This window comes from Monodelphis domestica, chromosome 2 (genome assembly GCF_027887165.1).
Source record: "Monodelphis domestica isolate mMonDom1 chromosome 2, mMonDom1.pri, whole genome shotgun sequence".
NCBI classification, from domain to species: domain Eukaryota; kingdom Metazoa; phylum Chordata; class Mammalia; order Didelphimorphia; family Didelphidae; genus Monodelphis; species Monodelphis domestica.
The window spans coordinates 532,881,452-532,899,468 of record NC_077228.1 but is presented as its reverse complement, the minus strand read 5'-3'; the positions used below and the strand labels follow the sequence as shown (position 1 = coordinate 532,899,468).

Here is an 18,017-nt window from a genome sequence, read left to right as displayed (position 1 = left end):
TTGAATCAATCGTCGTCCATTCTGTTCCTGATCGAATTCCACAGGAATGCTGGGAAGGGACGAGGGTGGCGCCAAGTGCGGTCTGACGGGATCCACTTATCTAAGCTAAAGCTGGGGCTCAAGGGAGAAGCTGGGGCGGGGCAGGTCTTTCCTTCTCTCCGGGGCTCCCCCCTTTCACGCCCCCCATGCCCACTTGTCCAGACGGCCACAGTGGCCCATCCTTCCCCCAGCTGGGAAGCCCCGGGAGCTTCCTGCCTTCTCTATTCCTCTCATGCCACTGCCAGGGCCTCCTCTCCATGCCTCTGGTCCCATGCCCTAGCCTCGAGCTCTGGCTCCTGCCTCAGTTTCCCCTTTCTTTGACTCAGCACCCCCTCCCGTGGCTTACCTATGGGCTGCTGCCCTTTCCTTCCTTGGGTCCCCAGAGCCCGGCACACAGTAGGCACTTAACACGTTTGTTGAACGGGTTCTAGTGGAATCTCCCTTTCTGGCCATGAAGCCCCCCAGGGGAACCCTGTTCCTCAGGAATGGCATCCTCTTACACTGCTTCATAGAATTCCTATTTGAAGAGAAGTGAGGAAATGGCAAAGTAGATGGAGGTCAGGGCTTGAAGTCAGAGTTCAAATCCGGCCTCATGTGCTATGTGTCTGGGGGCGACAATCAACTTCTCTCAGCCTCTTTCCCCGTCTGGAAAGTGGGTTTGCATGCAAGGCCCATCCTTATGGGGTGTCAAGCATAGCTAGAACCCCGACATTATGGCACGCTCCCCCCAGTGAGGCTCTCATCTCCAGGCCTGCGGCCATCCCTCCTTGTCCCCCAGCCCAGCCCTTGGCCCGGAGGCCTGGGAATGACAATGAGGAGTCGGCAATGGAGGATGGAAAACAAGCTTCCTTTATGTACAAGAACAACTTATTTACAACAGCCAGATGTGAACTATGTACATTCAATACAAGAGGCATCTGTTTCCGTGGTAACCACTATAAATTAAGAGAATAAATAAGGGGGCGGGGCCGTCCTAAGGCACGAAACCTGGGCTCCAAGATGCTCTGGGCCCCGTGGCCACCTCCCCCACGTGCAGGGCCCGCCAGCCGCCCTCTCCCGCTTACAGTACACAAGTGTTTAAAAAAGAAAACCGCACACGTCACGTAAACAATCTGGTTTCGGGTTTTACCACGGAGAAGAGACAGTTTAAAATAACACTCGCAGCGACGATGACGACGAGAAGCAGAAGCTCATCCCTGGTGCAGGCTGGGAAATTCCCTTCCTTGTGAGGGATGCGACATGGCGGGGGTCCTCGCCCTGGCCGGGGGTGAAGGGCAGCCCAGACCCAGAAGGCCCTTTCTGCACCCAGGACAACCCACGCGGGGGCCGGGATCAATCCTTGCCTGATCAATGAGGTTGGCCGACATGGAGGGGTCCACCCGCTATCAGAACCCCGGGCGGCTGGTACAAGCAGCCCCTGTCTGGGAATCCCTTGAAAGCCTCCCATGAGCTCAGCCGAGCCAGGCTCTAGCACATGCTAGTTGGGTTACCTATGAAAGTCGCCTCACCTCTTAGCTTGTCTTCTCATCTGTAAAATGGGGACATTTCTGCCCAGCTTGACCTCCCAGGGATGTGGGCAGAGGGCAGGAGGCTTGGTGACCCACAGGCACTTCCCTCATCCTGACTGGTCTTCTTGGGAAGAGGCCCAGGGGAGGGCTGAGAGGAGACCTGGAATCTGCCCCTGCTCCCCCATTCCAGCTACCATCTTCCTCTATGCCGCCATGTACTCATGAAGCACCATCCAGGGGCCTCCCACGTATTCTGTGCCTACAGCAGCCCTCCGTTTGTTTGTAGGCTACACGACTACCCCTGCCATGGATGGCGCACAGTTAAGCCAGGAAAGAAGTCGGAGGGTCAATGGGAATGTACTCCTGGAGACGCTGGGAGCTTTAGCCTGGGAACCCCCAAAGAACTCGCCCACTGCGCCACTCTTGTGACTTGTGACAGGGAGACTTGAAAACCTGGAGGGAATGGGAGCTGGCAGAGGATGGGCAGAAGTCCAGATTCCCAGAAAGGAAGAAAAAAGCAGATTCCATTAACCGAGGCTAACCTAGGCAAAGAGCCTGGACTCCAACTAAGCAGTCTAGAATCTGGTCAGAAATCAAAGAAGGGCTCTGGAGCCCCAACGCTCACGGTCAGAGTGAAGCTCAGAGGAGGGGCGACCTGCAGAAGAAGGACGGTGCACACCGACTCAATCTCCATTCCTCCAACAGGACTCTTGGGACAAAGGTGATGGAGGGGAGTCCTAACGGGGTTTAGAAGCAGGGAAGAGCGGGGTTAGACACCCCAAACTGTCGGGGCACTACTTTTTTCTGAGGGGAAGGAAGAGGAACAAAGCTGTGGAATGGCTCCATAAATCGTGGTCCGAGAATATAATGGGAGATTGGCATTCCCCAGGAGAGGAAGAACGAGGAATTCAGAGAAGTCTGGGCAGATGTACGTGAACAGATGCAGAGTGAGGCAAGTGGAACCGAGCAGATACACAAAATGGAATGGATGGAATGGAAATAATCCAACTCAGTGTGCCGTGAGGGCCACACTGAGCCGTGGGGAGACGAGAACCTGCTCCTCCCTTGGCTCAGGTGTGGGCACGGAACATGGGCACAGAGTGTTGCGAATGCTCTTCCTGTCTGCTGGAAGAGAAAGCTTGCTGGGCAGGGTTGGGAGAGGACATTCATGAATGAATGGGATGCCAACATGAAAAAGGAAAGCGCTGGAGTAGTGCTGTTGGAGGAGAATGATTTGGGCCTGATGGATGCTTGGCTTTGGGGACGGGGATAGAAGACTGGCAGGCAGAGGGAGGCCTGAAGACCTCTCGGGGGGATTTCAGCCAGCCAGGAGTCCGCCAAAGAGGTTGGAAACATACTTGGGACATGATGGGAAGGTGTAGATTGATAAAAGCCTCTGGGCAGGCTAAGGACTAAGAGGATTATTCAGGTCAGAGTCTGGAGAGCATTGGCCTGGCTGTCTCCCATCATTCCCTTCTCAGCCTCTTGGAGGAAAGCAGCCAAGGGAGCTGTCAGGGCCACTGACCCTGCAAGGATGGTGCAGACAGCTAACAGGAAATGTCAGAGGAGAAACTCAGAGGACACGTTATTGAGGTTAGAAAAGCCCAGGGCATGCGTGGCGAGGGCGCACAAAAGCTCAGGGCAGCACAGCAGACACAGAGCAGTGTAAACGGAGGCAGCAGACAGAAGCACAGAGAGAGGTCAGCAAGAGAAGGGGCAGTCCCTGGTCACAGGCTGCCTGGAGGCCTAACTTCAATTCTGCAGCAGCTGCAGGGTGGGGGATCTGCTCAGCTCTCTTGGTTCTAGCAGGCTGAGCCAGGAGGGCATCCCCTGGAGATAAAGATGCTCCCTAAGGATCAGGCTCAAGCAGGCCTTTGACAATGACCCACCGGTGGGCGGTCTCTGGTGACAGCCAGGCCAAACTTGCATTCAGCCTGGGTGGACTGGAAGGAATTTCGGTTGCCACCGTTTCCCCCAATGGACACAAGGCCGACCCCTTGCTTGGCTGAGCAGAAACAAGGACGCTCCACCTCCTTGGAATGGGAACCTCGAGTCCCAGTTTTCCTTTTTAAACCTCCTTTCCCGTCAGAGTGTGGCCAAACTGACTCTGAGCCTGCACCTCCTCCGTCCCTTTCCTAGTGGAGATGCCCACGTGTGAAGTGGCCACGAGGCAGCCTGCCAAGAGGAGAAACCGAGGGCCTCACTGAGCCACCAACCGGACCCTCGGCAGGCTCACATTTGCCAAGAGCCCTGACACTGCCCTTCAGCTCCCTCCTTCCCTCATGTAAACAAATGGCAGGACGATGTCCGGCTGGACACACTGAGGCTGGGATTGTGGACGGCCAGCTGCTGCTATGGACACTATTGGGCTGAAATGAAACGAGGGATTCTATTTCACAAGATCCTGAACAGATGGGCTTCCGCGGCATGGGGTCGCAGGGTGGGAGCTAGGAAGGACTCTGGAGGCCTAGAGTCCAACCCTCTCACTGTGCGGGTGGGGAAACTGAGGCAGAGAGCACCCGAGCGAATGGCCCAGAATCACGGCTGGTGAGCAGAGTCTGGGGGCAGGATCTGGACCCCAGGAGGGAGTCACAGCACTGCCTTGCTTTTTGGTTGCGTTTCCAAGTTCTGTCTTAATTTATCTAAGAGCCATTTTCCAGAAAACTTGTGTCGGGGGACGTTTACCATTTCAATTCTACTTTGGGGCCAATGAGGCTCACTGAAAGTGTTTCTTCAGACCATCCCGGGGGTGGGCAGTGTGAGTACCCCTCCCCCCCCGGCATAAATCACAGGAGAGCCAGAGGTCCGGGGGCACCGGTGGCGAATTCTCGGGCAAAGAGGGCAGGACGCTCCGAGCCCTTGGCGGGGCAGCAGGCCTGTCATCGCCACACTCCCGGGAGCCTCCAGAATAGCCGTCTCGAGTGAAATCTGACATTTCCCACAGCTTTTGTTAGTCACTTGGCCGAATCTTCGACGCCCGGATTTGGTAACTTGTGGCTGCCGGGTGCCCGCAGAGGCCCGAGAATGCCGGGCTCACGATGCCAGGCCAGCGGGCAGTGTGGAGAGAGGGAGGGGGTTGGGGTCCTGCCGCCGCTGCCCTCTCTGCGGGCCGAGCCCGTCACGGCTCCTCGTGGCCGGGCCGGAGACCTCTAGCACCGGGGGGATGCCGAGGCCCGCCGAGCGGCGGTGGGCACCCCGGGCGCTCCCTGCCGCTCGCTTGGAAGAGGAGGTCGGCATCTCTGGGGAAACTGAGCCTGGCAAAGAGCCTCTTCGGAAGAGGGATCCCCCCGAATGGCAGGGTCTCGTGCTCAGAGCAAGCCAAGGCAGAAGGGATGCTGGCAGGCCCCGAGGCCCGAGAGATGCTCTCGGCTTCCTTCTGTACCAGCCAGCGGTTCCCAGACCTCGGGCAGCCGGCCGTGAAAGGCCTCTGGGCCTCAGTTTCCTGCTCTGTAAAATGAGAGGGCTGGTGTCAAGCGGGGGCTCTTACTTCAGCTGGGCTTTGTGAACCGAACCGAACCTTTCTGCTCACTGCCAATGGAACAAACGGGTCTCTCGTGCGCGTCTCCCCACCCCCCGTCTGCCCTCAGAACCAGGATCCCGAGAGAGGCCGCGTGGTTGTCCTCAGATGGCCTCCCGGAGGGGCCCCGGCCGGGGGCGTCTCTCGGGGTCGTGACTCCGGCCCTCTCCGGCGGCCCTTCTGCGATGGCTGCAGTGGCCTCATTCCTGGGGATCCGTGACCGGGAACGGCCTCCTCTCCGGCTCTGGGGCCCGCCAGGGCTCTGGATGTCCAGCACCGAGCACAACTCCGGGGGGGACGGCTGCTGGCTCTCAAGCTCTGCGGCCCTCCTAAGAGCGAGGTCCAGTGGGGAGGAGGCGGATGGAGGCACCGACACCCCCCTCTTCTTGCCCCTGGAACAAGCCTCCTTACAGCAACGGTCAAGGTGACGAAGACGGAGGCCTTTCGCCCTCCTGAGGGGGCGGGCGGGGGGGAGGGGGTTCCCTCGTTCACTTCACCGGATACACCTTCATGGGGGCTCCCTGACGGTCTCCTTCGAGCCTTCTCCAGAAACATGCGGGGGGGGGGGGGGCAGGAGGAAGGGAGGCTCCGAGGAGGCTCCGAGGAGCTCTGGACATCCCGCCGGCGAAGCGAGGCCCCTTCAGGCATCGGGCCGAGGCTTGTGGCCTGTAAGACGGGGCCGGAGGGGGCCGCGGGCTGAAGGTAGCTGTGTTGCTGTGGTGACGAGGCCGCCCGGGCCCGGCTCAGGGGGTCCTCCCACGGGCTGTGGCCACGCGGAAGACTAGCACCAAGGCGTGAGCCGGCGCCTCAGCTGGGAGAGGAGGGGCAGGCGCAGGCCGTGAAGACGCCGCTCAGGCCTCGTTGGCGGGGACGCTCCGGCTCAGCTCCCGGATTCCGTGGAGGATCCTCTTCATGTGGCCCACTTTGGTCACCCCGAGATCCTGCAAGAGGAAAGGCTGCCCTGTGGCCCGGGCCGGGAGAGCCAGCCGGCACGCCGGGAGAGGAAGAGGCCGGGAGGAGCCCCGGAAGCAGCGCATCCCCCGCGCCCCGCGCGAGGCCGCCCCGGCTCGGCCGTCGTCCCGCTCTGGCCCGGGGTCCGGGGCCGCAGCACCAGGCCTGCCTTCCTCCTCAGCCCCCCCCCCCCCACAGGCTTCGGGGCGCCTGCGGACCCCAGCCGGAGGGCGGGCGGCCAGTACCTTGAGGTCTCTCCGCTCGAGCTGCAGGAGCTCGGGGCCCCGGATGTCGTGGCGGACGAAGATCTCTTTATACTCACAAAGACTGAGGTGCTCAAGCCAGGCCGCGACCTCCTCCGTGCCCCAGAGGTGAGCTGTCAGACGGAAAAGCGGGAGGCACTGAGAGGCGAGAGGGGGGGAGCGACAGGGCCCGCCACCCGCCAGCCAGGGAGGCCCCGAGCTTGATGGAGCCGCAAGCAGGGGTTGGGGCCGCGCGGGAGTGCAGCCAGCCCGGGGCCCCAGGCCGCCGCCTCCTCTCCAGAGCTCCCGGCTGGGGCCGGCCCGGGAGCTGCCCCCCACGGAAGCCTTTAACGGCTTCATTCCACGGCCACCAACGCAGCCTTCGGGAGCGATTCTGGACCGGACGGGCGGAACGGCGAAGGACTGACTGCAAGCGCTCGCGGCCCGCCCGGACCAGCGTTAGAAGAGGGAAAGCCAGAGGGCCGCAATCAGCAGGAGAGAAGGCCCGGATTGCTGGGGAGAGAGCCCGCGCCTGCAGACACCGGCGGGCAGCCGCCACCCCAAAGCAGGCCCAAGATCAGAGACGGGGAAGCCCGCGGGCAGCGGCCAAGTGCCGGATTCAGCCTCCCGGGGAGGAGGCTCCCTGGGCCACCCCGGCCGCCCTCCGCAGGGAGGATGAATCCGGCAGTTGGGGGTTCAATCAAGGGGATCCCGCCAGAGGCAGCGCGAGCGGCAGGGCCGGAAGGACGTACGCGGCCTGGGGCCCGGCACTCGGATGTCCGAGGGGGCCGAGGTCACCTCCTCTCCCCCCAACCTGGGCACACGGGGCAGGAAGCTCGGGAGGGGCTTCCCCCGCCACAGCACACCCAGGGAGCCGTCTAGGGGGTCTGAGCCTACAAAGAAAATGTGAGTGAGGCAGGCCTGGCCGCCGGGCCGAGCTGGGCGGGGAGCGCGAGGGAGCCCCCAGGCGCCAGGGGTAGCTACCAGGGAGGCCGCCGCCGCGCAGCTCCTTGTTCTTGCTGCTCTTTTCCTTCTTGAATTTGGTCACGAGGCGGAACTTGCCGCTGCGGCCGCGTTTGGAGAACTCCAGCGTCGTCGGGTTCTGGGGGCGAGAGCAGAGGGGGAGCGTTGGGGGGGGCGGTCGCCCCCGCGGCCCCCGCGGCCCCGCCCGTAGCTACCTCGTCGTCGCTGGGCTCCATGAGCTGCCACAGCCAGGGGATGTCGGCCAGCTTCCTCAGCTGGAGGTCCGTGTCCGCCAGGGCTGCCCCCAGCTGCTCCTTGTGGGCTGGCTCAAGCTGCTGCTCCGGGCCAGAGGGGAGAGAGGACGCGCGGTCAGCGGCCACGCCTCTACCCAGAGAGGAACCCCCCCCCCCCGGGGCTCTCGGCGCAGGCCGGGAAGCCAGGCGGCGCCCGGCCACCGGGCAGTGGCTGGACGAGCCGGGACGTCGGGGCGGATGGGAAGCTGGGCAGGCAGGAGCTTCAGAGCAGTCTGGGGAGGCCCGAACGGAGGGAGGCGGAGGGACCACGAGGGCCCCGGCCCGAGGGACAGCCGCGAGGAGCCCGACCGGTGCAGGGACCCCAGCCCGGCCCGGCCGCGCAGGCTGAGGAGGGCCTCTGCCGGCCCCGCCCCTCCGCCTGGGGGGAGCCCCCACCCCCCTCGCCAACGTACCAAGGCCATCTTGCCCGCCAGCAGCAGCTCCGTCTCGTTGTGGAGGGCCCGGATGTTGTTCACCATCTCCAGGACGAAGGTGCAGTTGAGGCCCTGGAAGGGAGCAGAGGCTGGTGAGGGGCCCGGCAGGGGGTGCGAGGGGCCGGGGGGGGGGGGCCGGGGGGGCCGTACCTCGCTGGGTTTGGATTTCCCGTAGACTCTGTTGAGTGACTTGGAGCTGGCATTGACGGCGTGGGCCAGCTCCTGCTCGATGTCCTGGCACGACTGGGCTATTTCACGGATGCTGGAGAGAAGGGAAGACGCCCGGGGACCATGGCAGGCCTAGGGGGGCGGCGATGGCCTGGGGACACCCCCGATCCCTGCCTGTCGAGTCAGGGCTGGCCCGGGCCCAGGGCAGAGCCGAGAAGCTCCCCCGAGTCGTCCTGTCACGCCTGGGCCCAAATGGGGGCCCTGTAAGTAAAGCCCCCCCTGGTGGAGACCTTCAGGGTGGGGTTGAGGGGCAGCGGGATGCTGAGCGGGTCCAGGGTGCGCCTCCCACATGCCTTCCCCCAAAGTAAGGACGGGACAGTTTTTCTGTATTTCCTCCTTAAAAATCAAGTTGGTAAAAGATGTTTCTGCTGGAACAAATCAACCAGAGGAGGAGGAGGAAGGGACCCGGCTAGGTCTCTAGGCTTGTGCACCTTCCCCAGAGCTTGGAGGCCCGGAGCCTACAGGCAGCATTCGAACCCAGAGCTTTGGAGGGGCGGTGGAGAAGGGAGTGAGCAGAGCTCACCTATGGATGAGGGCTCCAGCCGCCTGGCCAAACTGGTGCATCTGCGTGGACTCCTCCTCAGACATGATCTCTGGGTGGAGGGAGAAGGAAGGCGGGCGCAACAGCTCACATTTCTGCTTATCTTCCCAGGATTTGAGGGTGCTTTCAAAGGCCTGCAAGGCAAGGGAGTCGTGGGGACTTTCCCCTTCCACACAGGCATTCTGGAGGACTTTAGGGGAGCCCTAGCCACCCTCCGGCCCCTCCTCCCTGCTCCCCCCAACCACGATTGAACCAACACTGCAGGGAGCAGAGCCAAGAGCAGCTCAGGAGCCCCTAAAGCCCAAACCTCTCCGAGGATCCTTCCAAATCAATATTTAAATCACGCTTCAAAGAAAACAGAAATCCAAAAAGTCATGGGACTCTCCTACTGAAAACACCTCGAAAGGTGGCACAGGATGTTGATTTTCACAGAAAAGAGAGCCACCCTCCCCCACCCAGCACTGTGGGAGCCTCGAGGGTTCACCTCTGACCCACCACACATGGCTTGGAGCTCTGATAATGGCTGGCAAGGGGGGGGGGTCAGGTGGGACAAGCTGGGCTGGATGGCTCCAGGGAAAAATTTGCCCTAGGGCAGACCAGCTCAGCAGGTTGGCTTGTAAACCTCAAAATTTCTTAGACTTATAAATGTTGGAAATTTCACCATTGGGAAATTTCATACTTGGAAAATTTCTTACTGATAGTCTATTGGAATGGGAACCCCATTGGCATGGGAGGTTCCTCCTCCTCCCTTCTTAAGATTACTTTAGGACAGAAACCTTTTGCTGAACAATGGAAAGGACTTTGACCTATGCTTAAGCATTGAACAGGAATTTCTTTGAGTCATGATTGATTTTAGAATTGATACAATGGAGATACTTGGAATCAATCTCCACCCTACTCAGTCCTAACAGGATTGAGGAAGGGCTGCAGCCTAGATCAAAATTTAATTATTCCAATCTCTACCCTACTCAGGATTTAGAAAGGGCTGTAGCAAAGGATCAAGATTTAATTATTTGAAAATATGACCTTCAACAGACATGTGCAAAGCCAGAGACCTCTGGGCGGTCCTGGGTTAAGCTAGAGCCTCCATTGGCACAGGGAAATTGATGGACAGTGATTGGTAGATGTGAGAAGTGAGGGGAGGGAACTTGGATGGTTTCCTTAAAGAGAGAGGGGTCTGAAGACTCGGTGGTGTCTGAGTGGTTGGAGTATGCTCTGAGAAGCTTGCTCTGAAGGAAGCTGAAGGTGGGGGCCTCTGAGACTGTTTCTCCATTTTGGTCACGTGAGTAATAGGGACTGATCTCTTTTCTTTGCCCCAGCTATCTAAGGGCTTGGGCCTTTTGGCCCAGCCTAAACAGAAGGGGTATTTAAGCCCTATTCCCTTCTCTCCCCTTTCTCTCTCCCTCTCTCTCTCTATCTCTAATTCCTTTCTTCCTCCTGTTTGTAATTAAACTCCATAAAAGGTTGACTGCTGACTTGAGTTTTCATTTAGGAATTACATAGCTGAATTCCTTGGCGACCTTAAATTAATATATATCAGTCTTTTAAAGTGATTTCCTTGTCACAGGCTTAACCAGTTGAATCCAGTATACCAGCAAAAGATTGAGAAAAGAGAAGATTTTGCCTCTGGGCAGAATAGCTCAAACACTGGTTCAGTAAATCAATAGAAGGGCAAGTCTATTTAGTTCATAGGGCAGGGGGGAAAAGCCAATAAAATGAAGAAACAAGAGAAATTAAAAGCTACAATTGAAAGCTTCTATGGGGGTAAGGACCAAAGAACAGAACCAACAAAGAAGGATGAGATCCAGGAAACATCAAGCAAAGCCTCAACAAACCCCAGGGAATTGGATGCAGACTATGGAGGAGCTCAGAAAAAGAATTAAAAAATCAAATAAGATAGGTTGAAGAAAAATGGCAAAAGGAAAATAGTAGTCTGAAAAGCAAAATAGGTCATCTGGAAACAGAGGCACAGGCACTGAAAACCAGAATTGAGGGGACAGCTGGGTGGCTCAGTGCATGGAGAGCTAGGTCTAGAGACAGGAGGTCCTGGGTTCAAATCTGACCTTAGATACTTCCCAGCTGTGTGACCCTGGGCAAGTCACTTAACCCTCACTGCCTAGACCTTACCGCTCTTCTGCCTTGGAACCAATACACAGTATTGATTTCAAGATAGAAGGCAAGGGTTTAAAAAAAAAAAGTAAGAAAGCCAGAAATGACCTGCTGGAAAATGATGAAAAAAAATTGGAAGAGAAGAATGGACCAAAAGGAAAAGAAGAATCAAAATGTTATGGAAGAATTTCAGTCTTTAAAAATTAGAATTGGGCAATTAGAAACTAAGACATATTAAAAACAAAATCCAAAGAATGAAAAAACTAATGATAATATGAGATATCTTATTGAGAAAACAATTGACATGGAGAATAGATGCAGTAGAGACAATTTCAGAATTATTGGACTACCAGAAAATTATAACCAGAAAAAAAAAAAGCCTAGACATCATTCTACAAGAAATTATCCAAGAAAACTGCCCTGAAATTCTTGAACATGAGTGTGAAATAGAGACTGAAAGAATCCACAGATCACCTCTGTCATTAAATCCCCAATTGATAACTCCCTGGAATGTCATAGCCAAGCTCAAGAACTCCCAGGTCAAGTAGAAGATATTGCAAGCTGCTAGAAAGAAACAATTCAGATATCATGGAGCACCAATTAGGATTACACGGGATCTGGCAGCATCTACACCAAAGGACTGGAAGGCATAGAATATGATATTCTGAACCAACTCTACCACTTCCCCAATGGGTAGGGGTCAGCCTTCTGGCCCTTTCCAACCCCTGAACGTGAGCTCCTCAAGGCCAGGGCCACCTGTGCTTCGTACCTGTCCCCTGGCCCGTAGTGCTGGTCAGCCCCAAGAGCTTTCCATTCTCCCTCTAAAGAGGGGTGCTCTCACTGGAAGATGGTGATGGGGCTGAGGCAGAAGGCCAGATGCAAAGCCAGGTGCTGTTGCTTTCTGGAAGGCCCAAGGGCCTGTGGGCGCCAACCCTAATTCAGGCCTCCTAGGCTCTGGCCAGTGGTGTGCCACAAAAACCCCAAGGAAGATGAATCGAGCCTCCCAGGGCAGGAAAAGGGGAGATGAGCCCGAGGCCCTTCCCATCTCTGGGACTTGGCCTAGGTGCTGCTGGCAGATGGTGAGGAGGCCTGAACCCCCTGGGGACAGCCTGAGAGAAAACCCTCCTTGGAGAATCCGCTCCGGGGACCCAGCCTTACCCGATCCCTGGTCAGAGTCTGGGCCCGGTTCTTGTGGACAATCTGGATGTAGCCGGGTGGCTGGACCCAGGCTTCTCCGTCCACCTGCACAGGGACGCCCTCATCCCCCAGGATGGTGATCTTCACAGTCCGACACTGGAAAGACACCAGGTTCCCTTGGTGACAGCCCTATGGAGGCTGCCCCAGGCCTTGGGCCCCTGCAATACTGGTTGGTTCTTCTTGCCCTCCTCTGGGCTTCCAGGGGGAGCCCAGGTAGGCAGGGACCCTCCAGCCTCCTCCGATTCTGGGCACGAGGGGCTGCCAGTGCTCCTGAGCCTCCTCCCATGCCAGGTTCCTGACGTCGGGCCTTGGGCACTCGTAGAATCATAGCTCTGCTTACGTGGCACCCCCCCGATGCGTTCCTTCAAAGGACCGAATGGTGGGTGTTCGTGTTTTAAATTCTGCCTCGTGTCGAACACCAAAGCAAACTGAGGAACCCCACTTCCCAGGGCTGGGAGGCGCTAGGAGGGAGGGCCCCGGCAGGAGGACCCGGCCTCTGGGCACGAGGGCCTGCCAGCTTGCTTCTGCCTCGCGCCCGGCTCACAGACCTGAGGTCCAGGGAGGGGAAATGGCTAGTGCCAAGCTTGAGGCCCAAGCCAGACCCGGCTCCTCCCCTGCCGCTCCAGCGGTGCCCGAGCCAAGCCCAATTTGGGTCCGAGTGTGCACAGTGAGCGGGAAGAGCCGCTGCTGCCCCTGGCCCGGAGCTCCAGGACTTGTGTCAGGCTTGGCATCGCCTCGGCCCGTCCCGGGGCTCCAGGGCTCTCCTCTCTGGGACTCGGGCTCCTGTTCTGTAATCGCGCTCCAGGGCCCCTTTTCTGACAACTACCTCCCACCGTGCTTCTGAACCCCATTTGTGAGAACGCATTTCCCCGGCACGACTCCGGCGTGATCACCTGCGCGATCCGGTGATGCTGCAAGTTGATGACGCGCGAGACGGCCATCTGCATGCTGCCGAAGACGGCCACCACTTCCAGGACCTTGTCGTCGAAGGACGGGGCTGTGAACGTCTGCAAAGGGGGAGGCCGTGAGCGGCCGATGCTCGGCCCGCCGGCCTCCCCGCCTTCCTCTCGCCTGTCATCTGTGCAAACCAGGAGGGTCTGGTGGCTGCTCGGCGTCCCGGGGACCCCCGGGGATGGGGAGCAGCAGGGAGGAGCCCCTTCTTCCCCAAGGCCCTGCCCCCCAGGGGGACGCCACCCTGCAGCAGTGGGAACACTGGATCTGTGTGTGCCAGGCAGAGGGAAGGGCCGGCTCGGGCCCACGGCTGAGGGTGGGCGCCGTTGAGGCCAGATGGCCTGTGGGCAAGGAGGCGCCACCCAGGGGCCCTGGGCTGAGCGAGACCCCCTCGCCCCCGAGGTGCCCCCCGCACTCACGTCATCCTCCTTGGTGCCTCCCCAGAAGTTGGTGCCTCCGGCGTAGCTGGGGATGTTGAGGACGGCGATGCCCTGGAGGCTGGGCAGTGGGATGGGACGCCCGTCACACTGAGCCGCGTGCGTGGCCAGGGGAGACAGAGGGAGGACGGCCGCAGTTAGGGACATTGTCCAGGGGGCCGGGCTGCGCAGAGGGGAAGGGGCTGGGGGGCTCGGGCTGGGCTCGTCCCAGAAACATCAATCGACCCACAAACACCTAACAGAGCTGGGTCTGGGCTCGAGGCCCCCCGAGAGACAACGAGGGGCCGAACATACAGACACGAATGTGGGCCAGGAGTTGGGCTCATGGTGCCTCGGAAGGAGAAAGGCTCACAGAAGGGCTGCAGGCAGGAGAAGGCCAGGAGATCACGAGGGAAGGGGGGAGGAGGAGGATGTCTGTCTGGCCGGCCACGAAGGGCTTTCTTTAAAAGCCAAACCAAGGCGCAGCCGGGGGGCTCAGAGGATGGAGCGCCAGGCCTGGGGACGGCAGGTCCTGGGCTCCAATCTGGCCTCAGACCCTTCCTAGCTATGTGACCCTGGACAAGTCACTTAACCCCCACGGCCTGGCCCCTGCCTGCCGCTCTTCTGCCTGGGCCCCGATCCCAGGCCCGACTCTAAGATGTTAAGGGAAGCGGCTAAAAGAGCCAGAGGCCAGGAGCCAGGACGGGGTGGTTCCAGGAGGGCTCTGGGGAAACGAGGGTGAGGGACAAGGGAGGAGCAGCGGGCCTCCAGGGCACACTCCTTCTCACCTCCAGCAAGACCTTCTGCTCCAAGTTCTTGTAGGTGCGATGCAACAGCTCCTTCGTCCCCAGAACCCCGTACCACATCATGTTCTTGGTACGGCTCCTGCGAGGGAACAAGAGGGAGCTCACAGGGAGCAGATGTGGCAGGGGGGCCCCCTCGCCCCCTTCTGGGCGCAGAGCCCTCCCGACTCCCACGGAGAGCAGCCTTCCGGCAGCACGGTGGCAGGGCCTTCTCTTCTGCTTCACTTGGCGTGGAACCCATGCCAGGCACTGTGCCGGGCACCGAGGATTCCAGAAAAGCAAAACAGGAGCTCAGAGGCCAACAGGAGAGAGTGAATGAGGAGCAGGTCCAAAGAGGCCCTGCCCAGAGTGCACAAAAGGTCATCTCCGTGGGGAAAGGGCAGCCCGGGAAGGCTGCAGCGTCTTCTCTTGATTATTTATCTTTGAAAATGGGGAGTTCCAGATTCTCTCCCTCCTGTCCCTCAGCCCCTGAGAAGGCAAGCAACAGGATGCCAAGTGTGCAGCCCAAATCATGCCAGACAGACTAGTCAAATCACCAAAAAAAAAAAAGGTAAAAATAAAGAAAGTGAGAAAATTATACTTCAGGTGGCTCAGTGGATGGAGAGCGAGACCCAGAGATAGGAGGTCCTGGGCTCAAATCTGGCCTCATACACTTCCCAGCTGTGTGACCTTGGACAAGTCACTTAACCCCATTGCCTAGCCCTGACTGCTCTTCTGCCTTGGCACCAATACACAGGATTGATTCTTAGACGAGAAGCGAGGGTTGAAAAGAAAACGACAATTCCATTTCGCTGGGCCCTCTCTCTGGAGGGCTGCTGCACCAATCAGAGGAGTCCAGTTGTTCCCAGTGGCTCATCATATAACATATAACATATAATATATAACATATAACATATAACTGGCGCACAACTGACTCCAGGTTCTTCTCGCTTCACTCTGGGCATCAGTTCGTTTAGTTCTTGTCTTGTTTCACCCTCTTCGTCACCTTATAGCACAACCGTATTCCATCGCGTTCCCCAACACAAGAAGAGCCAATATCAACATCTTTGTTCAGATAGTCTCTTTTCCTTTGCTCTCCTTAAGGGACAGGCCTACTAGTGCTACAACTGGACTAGAGAGTAGAGTTTGGGAGCTCTTAGGGTGTGAGTCCGACTTGTTCTCCAGATTAGTTGCACCAGTTCACTACTCAATCAACAGTTCATTTGTCTAATGTATTTTCCCCTCATCACCTCCAGCTTTTGTCATTTCTGCTAAGTGTGAGGTGGTTCCTCAGAGTTGTTTTAATTTGCCTTTCTCTAATCAACCATGATTTAGAACACTTTTTTGTGTGAAGTGTGAATCAGACTTTCTTTGTCTAGCATCAGCAACTTTTAAATTGATCAACCCAAACGGAAAACACCCCTGCTTAACACTTTGTTGTCAAGTAAGAGAATTCACAAGTCACTTGGAGAGCTCCACCCTTTGTGAATCCTTTGATAAGAATTGATACCTTCAGAGGATGAGAGGTGGATCCCACAGACACTGTCCCCTGGGCAGTGCTAGGCAATTTGGAAGCTGTGATTGGCCCCTGTGAAGAGGGGAAGGGACAAGAAAGGACTGTAAAAGTCCTGAACAACTTTGGCTGAGTCATCTTCATCTTCAGGAGTCGTCTTCAGCTTGAATCTTTGGCTTGGAGCTTCAGCTGGTGACCTGCCTCTTGGAGGTGACTTGGGACTTGGACCTCAGCTTTGACTCAGGACTTGGCTCTTGGACTGTTTCTTGGCTTGGAGGATCTTGGATTGGGACTACGGCTTGGAGCTATGACTTGGGCCTTGGCTTCAACTTGGGACCTTGGCTCTTGGGTGAGTGAGTAGCTGGCCTTCCTTTCCTGGTTTCTGGAGAGAGATTAGCTCCTGAGAGACTTTCCCCTCTTGGAGGAGGCCGTGTGGGTGGAATTATGGGTCCTCTTGTTGAGGATTAACAAGCCCTGCCAGGCTGAGCCAAGCACTGGAGCAATATTTAGTGATAAGCTAGATATCTTCTCTACCCTCTTTTTGCATTTTTCCACTTCCACTCTTTCCACCTCTTTGTAAATAAAGCTATTAAAATCCATTTTGACTTGAGCTATAATATTTTAAATTGGCGACCACCATATTATTTTAGAATTCTCACATATTTAGTCAAACCCTCAATTTAATTCCTTACAATAGTTTTGATTTCTTCTTCTGAAAACTCCCTGTTCATATCCTTTGACAACTAACCAACTGGGAAATAACTCTTAGTTTTATCAATTTGACTCAGTTCTCTACATATTTGAGAAATGAGGCCTTTATCAGAGAAACTTGCTGTGAAATTTTTAATATTATTTCATTATCTAGGGATTCTTTTAGCAAAATATAGGTTCTCTGAGACAGAATGAAGCATAATGCATTCTTTTCCAGCTCTTCATTTCAATCTTGTCTGTCTCCTTCTGTCTCAGATGTGTCTTTTGTGCACAATATTTTGTCTGGTCTTTTCATCAGGAATGTTTAGATAGTCTTTATTTTGTAAAGATTCACTACCCCCCCCCAAAGGATTATATTCAGTTTTCTTGGTTGTAATTCTAGCTCCTTTGCCCTTCTGAGTATCATACTCCAAGCCCTCCAACACTTTAATGTAGAAATCACTGAATCTTGTATGATTCTGACTGTGACTGGATGATATCTACATTTTTCTTTCAGGCTGCTTGAAATATTTTCTCCTTCTCTTGGGAGCTCTGGAATTTGGCTATAATATTCCTGGAAGTTTTCATTTGGGGATGAATCTTTTGATTTATATTTTACCCTTTGGTTATAGAATATCAGTTTTCCTTCAGAATTTCTTGAAAGATGATGTCTAGCCTCTTTTTTTGATCATGACTTAAGTAGTCTAATAATTTTTAGATTATTTCTCCTTGATCTATTTTCAATGTCAGTTGTTTCTAATGAAATATTTCACATTTTCTTATATTTTTTCATTCTTTTGATTTTTATTGTTTCTTGATGGTTCATGTGAACATTAGCTTCCATTTGCCCAATTCTAATTTTTTACAGATTATTTTCTTCATCGAGCTTTTATACCTCTTTTTCCATGTGGCCAATTCTGCTTTTTAAAGAATGCATTTTCTTTGGTGAATTTTTGTGTTTCTTTTACCATTATGCCAGTGATGGTGAACTTTTCAGAGACCACATGCCATGCCCCACCCCCCATACTGCATGCAGTTTTCCTCCCCCTTACCCCAGAAAGGGCAAGGAGAGAGTGGAGTGGCCTAAACGTTTTGCTCAGGGGAGAGAGTAAGCACAGAGGGGGTGCGGAGGCGCAGTGGAGAGGGGGAAGGGAGCAGCTCTGCTGGAGTTCCTCTGCCTTTCTAGTAACTAACTGCTGGGGATGATGTGTATGCCCACAAAGAGGTCTCTGTGTGTCATCTTTGGCATGTGTGCCATAGGTTCAACATCATGGCATTAGGCTTATTCTGTTTTTTAAGTTTACTTTCTTTAGTATTTTTTGTGCTTCTTTTACCAAGTTATGCTCTTTTCAAAATTTTCTTGTATTATTCTCATTTCTTTTCTCAATTCCTCTACCACTCTTTCTTTAACTCTTCCAAGAATTCAGATTGGGCTTATGTCCAAATAGCTTTTTTCTTTTGTGGTTTTGCTTCTAGGTATTTTTGTGTTATTATTGTCTTCTTCTGAGTTTATGACTTGGTCTGCTCAGACACTGTAGTAGCTTTTTATGATCAAGTTCTTTATTCTATTGTCTGCTCATTTTCCCAGCCTATTTCTTCATTTTGAGCTTTGGTGTTGTTTTTTTTTTTTAATAATTGAATTT

At 55.6% G+C, this 18,017-nt stretch overlaps 1 protein-coding gene across 4 annotated transcripts in view; it reads right to left on the bottom strand.

The window, feature by feature from the left end:
* Window positions 1-867: 867 nt before the first annotated feature.
* DGKD (diacylglycerol kinase delta) overlaps window positions 868-18,017 on the bottom strand; it is a 60,109-nt gene continuing 42,959 nt past the window's right edge. For 3 of the 4 annotated variants that reach the window (XM_056819982.1, XM_056819986.1, XM_056819984.1), the window contains 12 exons: window positions 14,178-14,274; window positions 13,393-13,500; window positions 12,916-13,029; window positions 11,984-12,118; window positions 8,699-8,850; window positions 8,098-8,209; window positions 7,927-8,019; window positions 7,436-7,555; window positions 7,242-7,359; window positions 7,010-7,150; window positions 6,261-6,391; window positions 868-6,005 (listed from right to left, as the gene is read on the bottom strand). In XM_056819982.1, coding sequence (XP_056675960.1) covers window positions 5,916-6,005; window positions 6,261-6,391; window positions 7,010-7,150; window positions 7,242-7,359; window positions 7,436-7,555; window positions 7,927-8,019; window positions 8,098-8,209; window positions 8,699-8,850; window positions 11,984-12,118; window positions 12,916-13,029; window positions 13,393-13,500; window positions 14,178-14,274 — 1,411 coding nt within the window. In that variant the 3' untranslated portion in view covers window positions 868-5,915. The remainder of the gene's footprint in view (window positions 6,006-6,260; window positions 6,392-7,009; window positions 7,151-7,241; window positions 7,360-7,435; window positions 7,556-7,926; window positions 8,020-8,097; window positions 8,210-8,698; window positions 8,851-11,983; window positions 12,119-12,915; window positions 13,030-13,392; window positions 13,501-14,177; window positions 14,275-18,017) is intronic. The other variant, XM_056819983.1, reaches the window with a different exon arrangement.